The following is a 19,896-nucleotide window of genomic DNA, read 5'->3' on the forward strand; positions in this document are numbered from 1 at the left end:
TAATGGAAGACTTCGCTAACAGATAGCAGAGGAATGTCTAAATTATGGGTAATGTTTTTTGAATCCCAAAACTGTTTCAACTTGTCCAGATTATTCTGTTTCGATCTATCAGTTGTAATTATGTTGTCAACAATAGAAGTAAAACAAGTCGCGTAAGGCGAAAATACAACATTTAGTCAAGTAGCTGTCGAACTCACAGAATGAAACTGAACGCAATGCAACGCAGCAAGACCGTATACTCGTAGCATCGTCAGTCCACCGCTCACGGCATAGGCAGTGAAATTGACAAGAAGAGCGGGGTGGTAGTTGCGCTGGGAAGGATAGCACGCTTTTCTGTACCTCTCTTCGTTTTAACTTTCTGAGCGTGTTTTTAATCCAACATAAATTTCCGCCTTTAGGGAGTGGAATTACTTTTGCTCTCCTTTGAGAGAGAGAGAGAGAGAGAGAGAGAGAGAGAGAGAGAGAGAGAGAGAGAGAGAGAGAGAGAGAGAGAGAGAGATAAGACAAGACAAGACAAGACAAGACAAGACAAGACAAGACAAAATCTTTATCATCGAGGGTAATAGATAAGCAAGAATAAATGCTTTTTTTTTTTTACATCCATCCCTCGCCCTAATATAGGGTCAACAGGAACAGAAAACAATATAATCAAAGAACTATCACATCAAACTTAACACATTATAACTGTATATAGAGATACAAATTTAAAAATAAAATGTCACACGCTTTCCTTCTTTGCCATTACTAAAGCAAACGTGTGTAAGATTTTATCCTACATACGTGAGAGAGACACCCGTGAGATAATAATCGTTCAAATCACACGTGTGTATATCATGTAAATGAAGTCATGTCAAGCAAGTCTGGCAAGGACCTGTTTTTCCACTGCTTATGATGCCAAAGTCGCCGAGACAAACGTCATTATAGAAACAAAAATTGCGCTCGCTAATTACCCTCGATGAATCTTTAGAACTAATACGTCACGCCACACTTTCAGAGTGACGTTTCTTTGCTTTGACGTAATAGATTGCACGAGGCTTTAGAAGAGATCGAGGTTCCAAAACAAGCGTCTTCAATTTAGCTGCCTCGTCTGCAAGACATTCTCAGTAAAATACACGTAAGTACAGTATGTAGGATAAACAGAATACTACATGGCTTGCTGTGTCGTACCAGATTTACACTCGTTGCTTTTTCAAATAGTGAACAGCTCGCTTTCGCTCGCAGTTCCATATTTAAAAAAACAACTTGTGAAAATCTGGTACGACACAGCAAGCCATGTAGTATTCTCTCTGTATGTTACACGCATTGGAGCATGTGCAAGAACGGATTCAAACTCGAAATCGTCCCTCCAAAAGCCCCAAAATGCACACACGACTTTTATTTCTCCTGCTGTTATCGTTTCTTCTCTTTACAAATTCTTCAACGCTGAGAATACTGAAAACGGCATCCCAGACGACAGTACTGTTTCCATACGCGAATTTAGCTGCCCTTGGAAAGTGGCTCGCTCAGGAGGCCTGTTAGTCTGAAACTGGAAGGACAGAGTTCTGAACATAGATGACAAAGATCCCGGAAAGAACAAACATTTCGCGGATGCAGACACAGAAAGACGTCATGAAGAATGCGATGCTTCAAAAGATACAGACTGTGACGATGACCTTGACGTCATTCACATATACCAAGACGTCATTCATAGTTGTTCGGTCATTTCCGTCAAAAAGTAGATCTCTCGACAATGGCTGCTCCTGTGTTTAGGTTTGTCAAGCTTGAGTACGAGAGAAAAAAAGAGAGAGAGAGAGAGAGAGAGAGAGAGAGAGAGAGAGAGAGAGAGAGAGAGAAGAAGGTGGGGGTGGGGGTCAGGGAGTGAGACAATAACCAGGCATCTATATATATATACGACTAGTGTCTGTGTGTCTGTCTGTGTATCTGTCTGTGTGTCTGTGTGTCTGTGCGCGATGCACGGCCAAAGTTCTCGATGGATCTGCTTCAAATTTGGTGGGCATATTCAAGTAGACCCGGGACACGACACAACCTGGTCGATATTTCAACACGTGCTCTCAGCGCGCAGCGCGGAACCGATTTTGGTTCCACCTCAGCTATTTTGGTTCCACCTCAGCTTACCCGGGCCCCCATACCGACACACCATAGCCGCTACACCACATCACAACGCCAAAGTTCTCGGTGGATCTTTTTCAAATTTGGACACCGTATTCAGCTACACCCCGGACACAATATCATCGATGAGATATTTCAACACGTGCTCTCAGCGCGCAGCGCTGAACTCATTTTCGTTTTTGTGTTCATTTCACCATTATAAGTAACTCTTCCTTATCTTCTCCAGTGTTTGGCGTTTATCTCCCTTCCTTCGTGTGGCTTTCCCGTTCAGTTGTAAGTTACTACACTGCGCTGTCCACTGCGCTGAGCGTCTTCGGATATTCCCGGCGTTCTGTTACTGTTACCTATTTTTAGAAGGTCAACGCAGTGTACAGAACGTAAATTGGACCCGTAAATTATCCTCACTGTAAAAGTGCAAAGGTCGAATCAATTTATAGCCACGCGAAAAATACACTGTCATCTATCTCTCTATAGATACGGCTTCTCTGTGTTTGTGTGTGTGTGTGTGTGAGTGTGTGTGTCTCTATGTAAGCAACACCTGTGCATTCTTCAGTTCTGTTTGTGATGTGGTCTGGCGGCTTTTGTGTAATTTTATGTACTGGCCTCCCTTTGAGAAGCCATAACTTGCTCAGTCCTGTTTGAGTGGAGTTCGCCTCCAAAGGTGATTAACACGGTTACATTCGTCGACAAGGATGGGACTCGATATGGTCAGGAATGGCATTATGGCCACTGAATCATTTTCGTGCTGTTCCCATTCCACGAATCTGGGAGGGACCTAAGCTTGGCGGGTCCATAGTTCGGCGTACGGCTCTAAGTACTTCTTCCCGGCGAAGCCGTCTACCCGGCGAAGCGGGTATTCATTCTAGTAATAATATAGCTACGTATAGGCAGAGGGAATAAAAGACTCCAGGAACAAACCGATCATCAACCGATTGTCCGTGGACCCCCTTGGTACAAGTGTTCCAATCAATCAATATCAATCAATATGAGGCTTATATCGCGCGCATTCCGTGGGTACAGTTCTAAGCGCAGGGATTTATTTTTTTTATTTTATTTTTATTTTATGCAATTTATATCGCGCACATATTCAAGGCGCAGGGATTTATTTATGCCGTGTGAGATGGAATTTTTTTACACCATACATCACGCATTCACATCGGCCAGCAGATCGCAGCAGGGTTCGTACAGAGTCCTTGAACCCTGGAAAACTCCTTGAAAATTGGAAAACCTTTTCCAGGCCTTGAAAAGTGCTTGAAAATAGAGTTTTGTTAAATAGTCATTGAAAAGTACTTGATTTTTCCAAATTGTTGCCTATACATTTCGTCAGCAGCTTGTCTTATTTAAAAAAAAAATGTAACCCCCTTTTTTTTCGTCAAATACAGTACACACATTTTGGGAGAATAAAAGATCGAGTGAAAACGAAAGCAGACGAACTAACTATTATTAGTCACCCGTAGTTGCTTTCCTTCCCGGAAGTTAGCAAGGGAAACAACTACGGAATGACTAATAGTTTGCAGACGCGGAGAACCGCATTAATTTGGGGAAAATCATGTCCTTGAAATGCATTTATTTGGTCCTGGAAATGTCCTTGAAAACTCCTTGAATTGTATCAGCTCTGCCCTGCAGGAACCCTGTCGCAGCCATTTCGGCGCATATCCTACTTTTCACGGCCTATTATTCCAAGTCACACGGGTATTTTGGTGGACATGTTTATCTATGCCTATACAATTTTGCCAGGAAAGACCCTTTTGTCAATCGTGGGATCTTTAACGTGCACACCCCAATGTAGTGTAGACGAAGGGACCTCGGTTTTTCGTCTCATCCGAAAGACTAGCACTTGAACCCACCACCTAGGTTAGGAAAGGGGGGAGAAAATTGCTAACGCCCTGACCCAGGGTCGAACTCGCAACTTCTCGCTTCCGAGCGCAAGTGCGTTACCACTCGGCCACCCAGTCCTCATGAATAATTTTTGCTGGTATCACCTACAAGCCACAGGACCGTGTCATACTGTGATTGTATGCAGATAGGTCGAACAAACTACGGTGGTGAGTGTGTGCTAATACAACATCTATGTGGTCATGAGTAGACGTGTAGTAGACATAGTTGTATATCTTTCTACGCAGAGGGGGAGGGGGGGAGGAGGGGGGGGAGTAAAACATTGTCGGAGGCACTTTTCTCCGGTGATCAATAGTTCGCTGAGCGAACCCAACCCTCATTTCGACACGGTAAATGAGTAGGACTGCGGTGATACTTTCACGTTGTACTTTTTTTCTGTGTATATCTGCTGATAATGGTGAATCAAGTCATATTGTGGTGAAATGTACACGTTTTGTGGATCTACCAATTTTGATTTCCGTGGATTATTTCAAGGTTTGTGTGTCTTATTCTTATAATATGTGGCTTAATTTATGATTCATTTTGGTAATGTTCTCGCAAAACAAAAACCGTAGCACACGTGTGTGCACGCCGGTTCATGTGCACAGATGTCGGTTGGTTACCTGTTTGCGAAGTATTACGCGTTACTCCTTTTCCTTTTCGTCATTACGGCAAAGGCTATTTAAATGTCTGTAAATAACTACAATATAGTCCTGCTAAACGCGCGAGCGTCGATCTTGAAAAATAAAATAACATTAAAACCTGAAATCAAAGAGACAGAGAGGAAGGAAATAAGCTATTGGAAACGTGAGAATAAGCAGTTTCAAATGTTTACATTTCGAAAGACTCAAATAGGGTATTGAGATGCAAGAAAACACCGATACCTGTAGGAAAAGAAGGAAGACATAATTATGATGAAGGAAAACAGAACAAAATTCAAACTATGGAACTAACTAGAATAAAATGAAATAAAAGAATGTTAGGTTATTGGAACGCTTAATTTATGACAAAACAAAACGTGACATTGACGGTACTCCGTCACGATATAACCTTGAACGGTTGAAAACGACGTTAAACACCAAATAAAGAAAGAAAGAATTGACGGTACTTTCACCCAGTGGTCTTTGAAGTGGACAAACAGACACACACAATTAGGATTCAGATAATTAATTTATCTCAAAATTGTCGACGAAACTCGCTTGCAATCAATCAATCAATCAATCAATCAAACAGTTTATTTACCAAATGCAAAGCACAAGATTTTGTTATGGTGTATGCATCCAAACTTCACACTCCTTCCACACGCATATATTATATCATAATAATAAATATGTACAGATAAAGTGTTCAATTTCACTGATATCATGATCATTCTTTTTTCTGCTTTTTTCTCAGAATTTTGGAACGTTAACAATCTGTCTGTTTTTGGATTTTGATGGAACCCAAAAGTGAAGCAGTTCATACAAAAAATGAAAGACAATTTAGAAAATTAAAACACCAGTAAACAAGAGAATCAGGCCCCCCCTGGACCAATTCAGACACGTCAGTGTTTACAATACAGAAAATAATATTTACGAAGAAACTTGTTTGACACCAGTATTGTTCTCATTTTCTTCCTTCGCTCTCCTTCTGATAAAGGTTATCGTGCACATCCGCTCACTCTCTTCTTTAATACTCTACAACAACATTAACACGTTTATCGCAATAAAGAGAAATTCAGCGTTTGGCTGATAGTCAAAACAAAACAAAATTAACGCAATTATCATATATGTATCACAGACATACATTCACAATCTTCATCCTTGTTAAATAAATCCAAAAACAAAGAGACTGCAGCCAACGTTCTAAAATTCAGAACAAAAAAAGGTAAGTTGTAGGAGCGTTTGTCAATAACAAACGTTCCAACAACTTACCTTTCTTGTTTTTACATTTAGTCAAGTTTTGACTAAATGTTTTAACGTAGAGGGGGGAATCGAGACGAGGGTTGTGGTGTATGTGTGTGTGTGTGTAGAGCGATTCAGACCAAACTACTGGACCGATCTTTATGAAATTTGACATGAGAGTTTCTGGGAATGATATCCCCGGACTTTTTTTTCTTTTGTTCGATAAATACCTTTGATGACGTCATATCCGGCTTTTTGTAAAAGTTGAGGCGGCACTGTCACACCCTCATTTTTCAATCAAATTGATTGAAATTTTGGCCCAGCAATCTTCGACGAAGGCCGGACTTGGGTATTGCATTTCAGCTTGGTGGCTTAAAAATTAATTGATGACTTTGGTCATTAAAAATCTGAAAATTGTAAAAAAAAAAAAAAAAATCTTTTTAAACGATCCAAATTTACGTTTATCTTATTCTTCGTCATTTTCTGATTCCAAAAACATATAAATATGTTATATTCGGATTAAAAACAAGCTCTGAAAATTAAAAATATTAAAATTATTATTAAAATAACATTTCCGAAATCGATTTAAAAACAATTTCATCTTATTCCTTGTGGGTTCCTGATTCCAAAAACATATAGATGTGATATGTTTGGATTAAAAACACGCTCAGAAAGTTAAAAAGAATAGAGATAAAGAAAAGCGTGCTATCCTTCTCAGCGCAACTACTACCCCGCTCTTCTTGTCAATTTCACTGCCTGTGCATCGAGCGGTGGACTGACGATGCTACGAGTATACGCTCTTGCTGTAAAAATGCAGTGAGTTCAGTTTCATTCTGTTAGTTCGACAGCTTGACTAAATGTTGTAATTTCGCCTTACGCGACTTGTTTGATTCTTAATACAGTTCAGTTCAGTTCAGTTTAGTTTTTCTCTCTCTCTCTCTCTCTCTCTCTCTCTCTCTCTCTCTCTCTCTCTCTCTCTCTCTCTCTCTCTCTCTCTCTCATAATATCATTTTGAAGTACACCTTTTAGAACGACGACGACGACGACGACGACGACGACGACGACTAGAATGATAACGGTGATGCTTGTTTCGTACTAACTGTTACTTATGGCCTCCTCTCCTCACTCTGTCAGTTCATCCCAAAGGATTCACTTCATCACCAAAGCCCCCCCCCCCCCCCCCCCCCTCTTCACTCTCCCTCCTCTTCACTCCCCCCCCCACCCTCCCCTCATCCACCTCCCACGCTTTACTGACAGAGTAACCCCAGGGCTGCTAGCACGGTCAATCCAGCAAGCAGCACTCGGTGACAGGAACACATGGGACTTTCACACGCCGAGCTCGGGGACAACAAACCGGACCTTGCCACTGGCTGCTGTTCTCAGCCATTATGCGCAGCTACAGCAGCCCTTTGAAGAAAGTTTCTACGAGGTGTAATATAAACAAGAACGCATTATTTGCCAAAGGCGTCTGACCAAAACAATGAAACCAAAATAATTCATTAGCCTACTGATCATTTAAACCAGTGTTATTGATGGCCGCAGGAGCGGCCATCTACTCTAATATGGAACGCCGAATATATGGAACGCCGAATAGGCCATGTCGCGCGGACTTTCGAGTTATTTTCGTCGTTGATTGGTCAGAAATTCCGACCGAACTTTTAATGTCCTCGCGCAATTCCGGCCGGAATTCTGCCCGGACTTTCGAGCTATACTCGTCTTTGATTATGGAACGCCGAATAGGCCATGTCCCTGCGGAATTCCTATTCTCGTCGTTGATTGGTCAGAAATGGAATTCCGCGGGGACATGGCCTATCTGGCGTTCCGACATACTCTAATGGGTTGGGAGAGGTGACATGACTCGTTTGTTACCGTTCTCACGAGATCAGTTACTTTTTGATGGCCGTTGCCATAGGAAGGTGACATTGAGGAGCACGTGGCCTATCGCCACTGGCGGCTTCCATTTTGTTGAAGCCAACTGGCGGCTTCCATTTTGTTGAAACCAACTTTGTCATCTGTGCTGTTCCGGAAATGAGCTGCGCTTTTTTGGAATTCAAACAGTATCATGTCACTGTTGTCCCATTTGCGCTGTTTCGGAAATGAGCTGCACCTCGTCTGTCAGTTTATAGCAACACACACTGTTTATCACGTACTCTCCATGCAAGTCTCTCCGTCTCTCCCTCGCTCTGCCTTAGTGTCTGTGTGTGTATAGATCTGTCTCTCTCTCAATCTCTTTCTCTGGCACACAGGTCAAAGCAGAGGTGTCAGTCTTGTGTTAACTTGAGTGCACGTGGCCCAGCAGGAGGGGGGTGGTTCGGGTCAGAAGTGGGGTAAGCACTTTGGTCTTCAGTCTTTGGGTTCTTGCTTTCAGTGGAGAAGATGCCAACACCTTGAAGCATTACGTGTTATAATTGGCGGTGTGCGGGGAACAAGCCATGATAAGATTTACAAAGAAAGTGGTTTTTGTAGTTTAAAGGAACGCCGAAAACGACATAAATTAATTTTATTTCACAAAATGGTTCATGGTAAATGTCCACAATATTTAATTAACCTCTTGCCACCACTAGTCTCTTCACTAAATCCCAACCACAGAAGACGACCATTCAAAAGATTCGTACCAGCACATAGGACAGACATATATTCCGAACATCCTTCATTCCATTCTCCACAGTTTTATGGAATAATTTGCCTGATGTGATTAAAGCAACAAATTCAATAAGCGAGTTTAAGCATTATTTACAGAGTCCTGATCATAGTGTACCAGCTTATTATTATTTTGGAAAACGACAGACAGAAGTTCAACACTGCAGAATGCGTTTAAATATTAGTAACCTTAATTCAGACTTGTGTAAACGCCATCTAAAAGATAACGCACAGCGTGTTTGCGGTGATCCAAATGAAACAGCCGAACATTATTTATTAAACTGCAGATGCTCGTCTGACAACAATCAATTCGTTGCCTGTTCACTTTAGACGCGTGGAAATATTATTAAAAGGTAGCGAGCAATATTCTGTTCGTAATAACATATTGATATTTGAGTCTGTCCAATCGTTTATTGTTAAATCTGGTCGATCCAAGCGTTCCGTTACCGATGGGTTGAGGTTCCATTACCGTTCATTCTGATCGGGAGGGCTCGGAACGGCTAAACATTTGAACATCCAGCCCAAACTCAACCGTCCCTACCGACCCTACCGGTATAATTATATACCGTTCAAAGCAGTTCCGTTAACGATCATTTACGTTTCATTGCGGTTCTCTCCCGATCCCTCCCGTGCCCGCACCGTTCCTTGGGAACGGGACCTAGAACGGTTGTGTGGAATGGGGGTATAAGACTCGACCACTTGGCTTATGGTGGAGACAGCTGGAAGATCTCGGGATATAATTGAAGAGGAGTAGTCTTCCTTTTAGAAAATGTGTACTCTGCCTTGCAGATTAGAAGTTTGTGCTGTCGGGGCTGGGTAAAGGGAGTGGCCGGGGAGGGGAAGGGGGGTGGGGGTGTGGGTAAGAGAGGGGTAAGAGAGACGAAAGAGGAAACTGGACAGGGAAAAGTCACTGCCTGAAGCATTCAATAAAGCCAGAAAAAAAGAAATTACAACATGCAGGTTTTCAATTCATATTTTTGCAAAGTATGTGCACAAGCATGTGTGCCTCTGTGAGTATGTTCGTGACTGCTTTCATGGGGTGCCTGTATCCTCAGGAATTTGAGGATTTCTTTTATCTCTCTTTTTCTGACACCGTTGATTTAACGTCATTTTTACAGGACAGGGGTTTTTTTCCTTTCAGTTATAAGTTGTAGTAGACCTTATTGTTTTAGTACAAGTTGAGCTCGTTCACCAGTAGCAAAGACTCACTCAGTCCGTCAGTGTGTCTGAGTGTGTGTGATGGGGGGGGGGGGGGGAGGGCCTCTCCCGTGACCGGCCACCTGCAATGTACGGACAGGTTTGCACTGGCCCTAGGGTGTCCGTTCATGAGAGGGACTGCAGTAAAACTAGTGTGATACATAAGAATCAATTTTTCCACTTGACTATATTCACACAGGGACTTATCACTCTTCTTTGCATGTTTTTATGCCTACGTATTTTCAAATACTCTGCAACACATTTAACCCAAATACAACAAGACCGCTTCTTTTATGAAAACATTGCTTCGGCCATGTTGATTTTAATCAACCATTTTTCTTTACGTTCTTGCGGTTACCATCGTTTCAGCGCGACAGCAGCCCTTTGAGGACAATATCTGCGAGCTGTAAACAAGAACGCATTATTTGCCACAGGCGCCAGACAAAATAATGGTGAGAGAAAATGATTCATTATGCCAGTGATGTCGCGTGGCCTTGGCAGTCGGAGAGACACCAAAACTTACCTTCAAATCGCTGAACATGTTTTTGTCATTTTGACAGAATTGCCAAACTGTTGTTTTGTTGTTGTTTTTACGGTGGGGAAACATGATGCCAAGCTTGGGCTTTCTAAAACTTCCGAAAATTGCCATTTCGGCACATTTTCAGAAGAAAATATATACTATCAATTCCTGTTATACCGACCGTTTTATCTGGTGTCAGCTGCGACTGATTCTCACTATTTTGAAGCGACAGCAGCTCTTTGAAGACAGTCTCTACGAGGTGTAAACGAGAACGCAGTATTGAACACAGCAGTCTGATAAAAAATGAATGAATCAATAAATAAGTAAATAAAATAAAATAAACTCGTTACAGCCGGAATCAAACTTCCGCGACAACAGAGTCTACGTCGTGGAAATTGTACGTGTACGTGCAGACACACACATCATCATTTTTTTCAGACAAAACATCAAAGCTTTGCAAGAACTTTGAACAGATACCAATGTGGATGGCCTGTGCTTCTTTTTAATTCACACGATACTGTCACGTCACAGCTTGTGGACCTATGACACATGATGGTGGACTGGGTGGCCGAGTGGTAACGCACTTGCGCTCGGAAGCGAGAGGTTGCGAGTTCGACCCTGGGTCAGGGCGTTAGCAATTTTCTCCCCCCTTTCCTCACCTAGGTGGTGGGTTCAAGTGCTAGTCTTTCGGATGAGACGAAAAACCGAGGTCCCTTCGTGTACACTACATTGGGGTGTGCACGTTAAAGATCCCACGATTGACAAAAGGGTCTTTCCTGGCAAAATTGTATAGGCATAGATAAAAATGTCCACCAACATACCCGTGTGACTTGGAATAATAGGCCGTGAAAAGTAGGATATGCGCCGAAATGGCTGCGATCTGCTGGTCGATGTGAATGCGTGATGTATTGTGTAAAACAAACTCCATCTCACACGGCCTAAATAAATCCCTGCGCCTTGAATATGTGCGCGAAATAAATTGCATTAAAAAAAAAATTTAAATAAAAATCCCTGCGCTTAGAACTGTACCCACGGAATACGCGCGATATAAGCCTCATATTGATTGATTGATTGATGTGATTTCTGACGAAACTGTGTCTCATTTACTGAATTAGATGTTTTACAACAAAGCGATTTCTTTTCCTTGTTTGTTTGTTTGTTGATTTTTGTTAGAACACGTATAAATAGGATAAAGCCTAATGGGGGCGAGGATGCTCCGAAAGAAGCAAAATGAAGAAGTGAAATTGGATTTATTTTTTTTAAAGGGAAAAGGAAAAAAAACCCGAACGAACAAAAATGCTAAGAGAGATGAAGAGAAAATGTCGACACCAGGAAGTATCATACATCGCGGCAATCTGACCGTGATGGAGCGATAATAAAGAATATAGAAACACAAAACGATTACGCACGTGAAGTGCTGAAAATAAAAACACCCAATACAAACAAAAACAATTGGCATTCAGGGGATGCGAAGAACCATAAAACCAATAACATCATAACGGTTCAATCACAAACAAATCACACACACAAAATATAGATAAAGAAGAAAACACGGGAGGAACACAATACCAGTAATAGTGCAGGAAGCGATAAAGAAAGCAGAAAAATCGTTTTTGTGTTTTTTTGTAGCCTTTTTGTGCGTGTGTCCATATCACCATGCTTTCGATTTTCTCCTTCTTCTTTTTACATTTAGTCAAGTTTTGACTAAATGTTTTAACATAGAGGAGGAATCGAGACGAGGGTCGTGGTGTATGTGTGTGTGTGTGTGTGTAGAGCGATTCAGAGTAAACTACTGGACCGATCTTTATGAAATTTTTCATGAGAGTTCCTGGGTATGATATCCCCAGATATTGTTTTCATTTTTTCGATAAATGTCTTTGATGACGTCATATCCGGCATTTTGTAAAAGTTGAGGCGGCACTGTCACACCCTCATTTCTCAATAAAATTGATTGAAATTTTGGCCAAGCAATCTTCGACAAAGGCCGGACTTTGGTATTGCATTTCAGCTTGGAGGCTTAAAAATTAATAAATGACTTTGGTCATTAAAAATCTGAAAATTGTAATTAAAATTATTTTTTTATAAAACGATCCAAAATTACGTTTATCTTATTCTTCATAATTTTCTGATTCCAAAAACATATAAATATGTTATATTCGGATTAAAAACAAGCTCTGAAAATTAAAAATATAAAAATTATGATTAGAATTAAATTTCCGAACTCGATTTAAAAACAATTTCATCTTATTCCTTGTCTGTTCCTGATTCCAAAAACATATAGATATGATATGTTTGGATTAAAAACACGTTCAGAAAGTTAAAAAGAATAGAGATATAGAAAAGCGTGCTATCCTCCTCAGCGCAACCGCTACCGCGCTTTTCTGGATTGTTAATTTCACTGCCTTTGCCACGAGCGGTGGACAGACGATGCTACGAGTGTACGGTCTTGCGGAAAAAATGCAATGCGTTCAGTTTCATTCTGTGAGTTCGACTGAGCTTGACTAAATGTTGTATTTTCGCCTCACGCGACTTGTTTATCTGTGCCAAGACCTACGATTTTATTTGTCTTTTATTTATTTCCCTCTTGTGACGAATGGTATCTTGATTTCACAAGGTTCATCACAGACTGACTCCTTTCCAAAAAGTATTCCTTCCTTTACGATCTGTGTTATTTCATTCATTTAATTTTTTCACCAAAAATTTAGAAACCTCCCACGTTCTGATCATTATGTTTTACCGGAAATTTATTCTGTGCAGGTGATATTGACAACAGGTGTAGGTGACAACGAGAGACGAGCAGCAACAGCTATTTGTCACGTGCGGAACACTCCTTAAATCTTGTCATTTTCTCGCTTGCTGACAAACTGGATAAAACTGGGTCAAACTCGCCACATTCGTACATGCAATCATTCTGATAATCATCGCTCCACGGCTATCGCCAGTTGTCTCTCGGACCGGACGCTAAATTCCTATCAAAACAAGAATACAGAGTTATCTCCCATATGTTGTTCGCGAGCAGTGTTCGCGAGACGAAAATGATTGCAGATTGGCCGACTTCGACAGTGGTCTCGGTTCTGTTCTTCACAGTTATGATAAAGACATCGTTCTAAGGTCAAAACAAGTCGACATTTTGGGACTGCTGCCTGAAGGAGACCGTAATATATGGTTGCATCACTGTCAACTGGTTACAGAAAAAATTGTCTGCTCCAGCGAGCGCCGAAACCAAACGGTTGATTATCACGTGACACTTTTGCCATATTTAGAGTTGTTTGCACAGTAAATACAGCCGCGAAAAATAGCTCGCTTGAAACTGTCTTACATATCAATTCCTTTGTAATTTAAAAATTACACAACAACTGATGAACAATCATTATCGACGATCGCGAATCTGCTTATATCCATAACACATTACGAAAAGATCTAAATATGTAAAAAATCGATTTCCTCTCCAGACAAGGAAAACCAAGGCATCCTGCCAGGGATAGAATGAGACCCGAAGGGAAGTAACTAATTTTTGACCTGGGTTCAGGATGACATGCAATATAATATCTAGGGCACGAGAGTGTTCATTTGTGGGAAGTGCCGTTTTCTTCCAATCCTTGGTGAGATATAACTTTGAGATGTTACAGTGCCAGGCACTGTCCATGGATGTGTATGCATTGCATTTTTTTTTAACAGTTCAGCACAAATTCATTGAAACGCCATTGAACTAATTCTCAGATCAGCATTGAATGAAGCGTTTTGACATAACCTGTTTACATTGTGCCGACACTTTTCTTATTCATTTTTATATCCATCTTCTACGCCGCTGAAAGTTCGCCCTCTTCAAATTATAAGTGAAACAACACAGACGTAGTGCGGCAAAGATAGGAAGAGCATGCCTGGGCACAGAATCATCAGAATAATAATTTCGCTATAACAAGTTTGACTTGCGCATACGCCTTACTGGGCGACAAACAACAAAGGGGAAAATTGAATTTCTCGGTTCGTATACTATGTGTAAAACGATGTTCAGCATACCCTGAAACCAGCGCAACAGACATTACAATGAGTGGTTGCAAACCAGTTGTAGAGAGGAACTTCAGCGGCATCAACTTTCCGGGCCATCTACCTCTGCCTCTGCCCCAGTGGGAAGTAGGGCTCAAGATCGGAGCCTGTGTTCTCGTGGAGGTTGTGGCAGTCTTCGGGAACCTTCTGGTCATCATCGTGGTAGCGAGGTCACCGCGCATGCGCAGCACTACAAACTGTTACATCGCCAACATGGCGGTGGCCGACCTGCTTATTGCACTCGTACCCATGTGGATCCACGTGACTACTGACGTCATCTCCATGGACCAAGATGGCTGGGCCTTGGGGTCGTTTCTGTGCAAGTTCAACAGTTTCGTGCAAGGTTTGTTTGTCTTCCGTCAGATCTGTAATGTTCTTCCTTTGCTTGGCCATAATTGTACTGTTGTAACTGTCATAGCAGGTCACCCGTGGGGCTGAATGCACGCTGTGTTCTGTCATTATGGTGTCCTCTCATTAGCGGGATTCTTGGGTTGACAGAACTGTGGACAACATTCGTAGTTCTTTATTCGAAGTTGGTTTCTCATCGGAGGAACTTCGCATCACAGTTACCAGTGTAAAATATTATACAAACAAACAAGAAACTCCACCAAACAAAAAACATACAAATCAAACAGGCAAAATTCAAACGGTCTTTTGCAACAATGTTCTGCTAAAATTAACTAGTGCCAATGAATATGTTCTACAGATACGGAAAAACAATAGATACTTTGAGAAGCAGCAGTGGGGCTAAATAGTGCCGCCACCCCCCCCCCCCTTCTTTTTCCTTTTCTCTTTCTTTAAATTTCTTTTTGGTGTGTGGGGTTTTAAAAATTGTATTTACTTTCATTTGCATCGCAGTAGTTTTCGTACACTTTTCGCATTTGGAATACAAACGAAGTGGAGCTGAAAACATAGCAGCCGACCCATTTATTGCCAGAAATGTGTCCAATGGGGGAGGGGGACTTTGGGATTGGAAGTTAAGTTTATGTTGATTTTGTCAATGCTAATTATTACTATTCGACGGAGGGTAGAACGATTTAGAATGGATTAAGAATAGAACGATTAAAAATGGCTACACCGTTCTGCTCTGTTCACTACAAAACGTAAACAAGCTGATAACAAAACTATAGAAAGAGGAACAAAGAGTGCAGACACCGGCATAACTTAAACTTTCGTAGCTGATGGTGCATACACACTTTATCAATCAGTCAATAATCTTACTTCACGATTAAAAATTAATGATGAGCAGATAATTCGTTTTCAATGGAAAACCCAGTTCAAAACAATAACTCCAGTTCTGGAGTCTTTAACTGAGATGTGTCGGCATTCAATCATTTTAAGTTGCATGCAGAAAATAAGTAATTGTCGACGTGGTTCATTGCTACTATTTAAGTTTGATTTGATTTAAGGACCATATTGTGAAACTCGACGAGAATACTCCAGGGTATAAATGTCGGCTGGAGTAATTGTATACTCAAGCTGTAAGTAAATCAACAGCTGCAAAACGATACTATAGATGCAGTCCTTCCCGTTTCAAGCATACGGCTTTCCGTCTCACCAGGGCTTTTAACAAATCAATTTATAAACAAAACACCTCTGCACAGGAAGCCGTCAGGATGTTGAATTATAGTATTAGTCGAAGTGGAGGGATGGTCTTATACCAAACAAAAACTTGGCCAGATCTGATATTGTGGACAGAAAATGTTTTCACATGAAGGAAAGGCAATGCTCTTATGATTTATCTTACGTCTTAGGCCTTTGAATGTTGATCTGATAAGGTTCTATACATTTGTGTGTGCTGACGGTTGGCAGAAAAGGTGTTCACGTGAAGGAAAGGCAATGCTCTTATAACTGATCGTATGTCTTATGTCTTATGTCTTTAAATGTTGAGATGATACAAATTCCCTACATGTGTGTGTGCTGACAGTGACGGCGATGGTGGCGAGTGTGATGACGTTGATGGCCATTGCGGGTGACAGGTTCTTCGCCATCATCTTCCCCCTCAAGGCCCGCGTCACGGAACGGAGGGTTGGGGTGGTGGTGGTCTTCCTGTGGTTGTGCGCCCTTGGCATCGGGTTGCCTCCCTTGTTTTTCTACACCTACACGGAGCGACAGTGGAAGGACTACTTGGAGACATTCTGCACTGATGTCTGGCCTGTCACAACCACAGGTAGAGTAGAATGGGCAGGGTGGGAGGGGGGGGGGGGGTAGGGGAGAGAGAGAAAGAAAGGAAGAGATAGAGAGAGTCAGAGAGAGAAAGTGTGTGTGCGTGTGCGTGTGTGTGTGTGTGTGTGTGTGAACGGACTTTTTCAAACCGAGCACAACAGAAATATGTTATCAAGCCTAGCTTTGTCCACCAGGCAGCGGAGATTGCGACCAAGGCGTGACGTCCAAGCGCGCGTACTGGACACTGGTGACGGTGGTGCTCAACTGGCTGCCCATGGCCGTCATGTCCGTGGTGTACGCGGTCATCGTCCACAGGCTGCGCTTCTCCCGTGTCCAGTCAGACGCCGGACGCAACTCCATGTCTACCGTGCAGAAAAGGTCCAAGAGAAAGGTATGGCATGTAGGTTATTCCCTGTTTCCTGTTGGTATTGTTACAGGCTCCCCCGAAATCGGCGTATGCTACCTGAATGGCGGGGTAAAAACGGTCATACACGTAAAAATACACTCGTGCAAAAACATGACGGAACGTGGGAGTTTCAGTCCGTGAACGAAGAAGAAGAAGAAACAGGTACAGGCTAAAGGGAAGCTGCCTAGGTCCTTTGTCCAGGGTAGCTTTCATGTCATGTCTTAAGTTCTTCCCCACCTGTTGGTTTTGCTACAGGTAAAAGGGAAGCTGGGTCCTTTGTCTAGAGTAGCTCACATGTATTACGATATTCCCTGCATGTTGGTATTGCTACAGGTAAAAGGGAAGCTAGGTCCTTTGTCTAGAGTAGTTCACATGTATGTTAACCCTATCTTTTGATTTTTGTTTTTTACAACGTAAAGATCTAGATTGTTGTCTAAGCTTTCCCCAACAAATTGTAAAATTGCTAAGTTCTAAGAAATCAAAGATAGAGGCTGTTGGTGTATAATTATCATCCTGTCTTTTGATGTTGTTACATCTATGAATCATGTTAACACTTTCTGCATAACATAATCTGTGAAAAACTGTAAAATTCGGCTGTCATTCTGAGTTTCTATGTAACAGGGAATCAATTTGAACAAAGCTATTTTGCAATGAAACAACCCCATGTCACAGGATTGTATAAGCTATTAAGTCGTGTACGTTATTGACGTGACTTTATCAGAACATCTTTCAAATGCTGTCGTTGTCGTATATCCCGAATACACATATGTAGGTGTCACTGTTTGTTCTCTGCAAATATGCACTTGATTTAATCACAGCATTGTAAAATGTGAATCACGAATACAACCAATATTCGACCTAATTAACTGCGTCACCACAATCAATGAGTTTCGAAAGGAACGCTATACAACTACACTATGTCTACATGTGCAGGTTGTAAAGATGCTACTGATAGTCCTGGTGACCTTCATGATCTGCACCATCCCCTTCCAGGTCACAAACCTCTACCCCATCTACAGCCACGAGATAGGAGACAAGGTATGACTTTTTTTTTCTTTTTTTTTTATATAATTTTTTTTTTTACCAGCTGAACATCGTCGTATCGTCGTTCTACTTTTACTCTCTGTTTACACACATACATGAATTACAAGCAAAAGGCGAAGGGGAAGAAGAACAGTTAAAGATGGGGGGAAATTGGAGAGGGAGAGAACTGAACGGAACTGAACTGAACTGAACTAAACTAAACTAAACTTTATTTAACAAAGATTCAGATTTAAGGCTTGGTCTTGTCTCACAATCTGTCGTTGAGACGCACAAAAACACAATGGAAAACACATACAAAATAGAAAACGTACACATGAACAAGGGATTTTCAGTGATCGGTGTCCATGACACATATATATGAATTAAGATGAAATGAAGGACGACAGTCGATTGTTCAGTTCAATGTTTCTTTGTATCTCAGGTACCAAGGAGACTACCGGCACGGTGGCCTAGTGGTAAGGCGTCCGCCCCGTGATCGGGAGGTCGTGGGTTCGAACCCCGGCCGGGTCATACCTAAGACTTTAAAATTGGCAATCTAGTGGCTGCTCCGCCTGGCGTCTGGCATTATGGGGTTAGTGCTAGGACTGGTTGGTCCGGTGTCAGAATAATGTGACTGGGTGAGACATGAAGCCTGTGCTGCGACTTCTGTCTTGTGTGTGGCGCACGTTAAATGTCAAAGCAGCACCGCCCTGATATGGCCCTTCGTGGTCGGCTGGGCGTTAAGCAAACAAACAAACAAACAAACCAAGGAGACTGGTCCCGCATAACGTTTACAGACTGTTGTTGTCTAGATTTAAAACTCTTACTTCTTGTTTCTTATATCTCGTCATTAGCGCTGTCTCTAGCTAGGTCGTGATTTCTTTTTGTCTTTGACAGCTCCCAGCGTGGCACAGGCCGGTGTACTTCGCCGCCGTGTTCCTGATGTACACAAACATCTTACTTCTCCTTGTTTCTTAGATCTCGTCATTAGCGCTGTCTCTAGCTAGGTCGTGATTTTTTTGTGTCTTTGACAGCTCCCAGCGCGGCACAGGCCGGTGTACTTCGCCGCCGTGTTCCTGATGTTCACAAACATCTTACTTCTCCTTGTTTCTTAGATCTCGTCATTAGCGCTTTCTCTAACAAGGTCGTGATTTCTTTGTGTCTTTGACAGCTCCCAGCGTGGCACAGGCCGGTGTACTTCGCCGCCGTGTTCCTGATGTACACCAACAGCGCCATCAACCCCATCCTGTACGGGGGCCTCAATGAGAAATTCCGTCATGGGGCCCGCGACTTCTTCAACTGCATCCTGTGCCGCCAGACGGCGCTGTCCAACCACTCCATGTCCACACACCTCTCCGTCTCCAGGGCCAGGGTCAGCCTGGTCGAGGACGAGGCTCGCAAGGCCAAGGACAAAAAGCAGAGACCGTCCTTGGAGAAGCTGGCAGTCAGCGCAGCGCATATCACCAAGACGACCTTGAACCCCACGAAGAAGGTCGAGGTCGAGGACGGAGCCGGGTTGCCTAGAAACGGCACGGTGACCTTCGAGCAAGAGCACGTGGTAATCGGGGAGAAAGACGGGGCGAGTGAGATCAGCTCAGAGAACAATGACAGCGTGAGTGCAACTGAAGATCTCGCGGTTGTGGGAGAAGATGGGGACAGCCTGAGTTCGCACAGCGACACTCTTGATGGTACCAGTGTCCGCGTGGGAGAAATTGTTCAGGAAAGAAAAGAGTTCGCGGTCAAGGAGCTGGAGATGGACTTGGATCAGAAGCTCCAGCCAGTGACATTAGCAGCCAGGCAACCAAGCAAGCTGCCTGACGATGAACAAAAGGAGTCACCAAGGGACAGTGGACACACCAACAGGATGGCTGTGAATGACGAACAAGCGGTCAGTGAACAAAGAGAGAACCCAACGGTGAGTAATGGACACGCACCATGCATGGCCGGGGACACTGACCTCACCGAAGGATCTGCGGACACGGACCAGACGGAGCAGTTCCTTAGCAGGGGATATATCAGATTATGACTGT

The 19,896-nt window shown here is 42.6% G+C and overlaps 1 protein-coding gene across 1 annotated transcript in view; it reads left to right on the forward strand.

The window, feature by feature from the left end:
* Positions 1–19,896, forward strand: part of LOC138959001 (substance-P receptor-like) — a gene marked incomplete in the record, with an annotated part of 35,579 nt that overhangs the window by 13,027 nt on the left and 2,656 nt on the right. The window contains 5 exon segments of the mRNA XM_070330357.1: positions 12,982–14,614; positions 16,199–16,441; positions 16,632–16,828; positions 17,777–17,881; positions 19,038–19,896. Coding sequence (XP_070186458.1) covers positions 14,272–14,614; positions 16,199–16,441; positions 16,632–16,828; positions 17,777–17,881; positions 19,038–19,892 — 1,743 coding nt within the window.

The sequence above is a fragment of the Littorina saxatilis genome, linkage group LG2 (genome assembly GCF_037325665.1).
Source record: "Littorina saxatilis isolate snail1 linkage group LG2, US_GU_Lsax_2.0, whole genome shotgun sequence".
Classification (NCBI taxonomy): Eukaryota; Metazoa; Mollusca; class Gastropoda; order Littorinimorpha; family Littorinidae; genus Littorina; species Littorina saxatilis.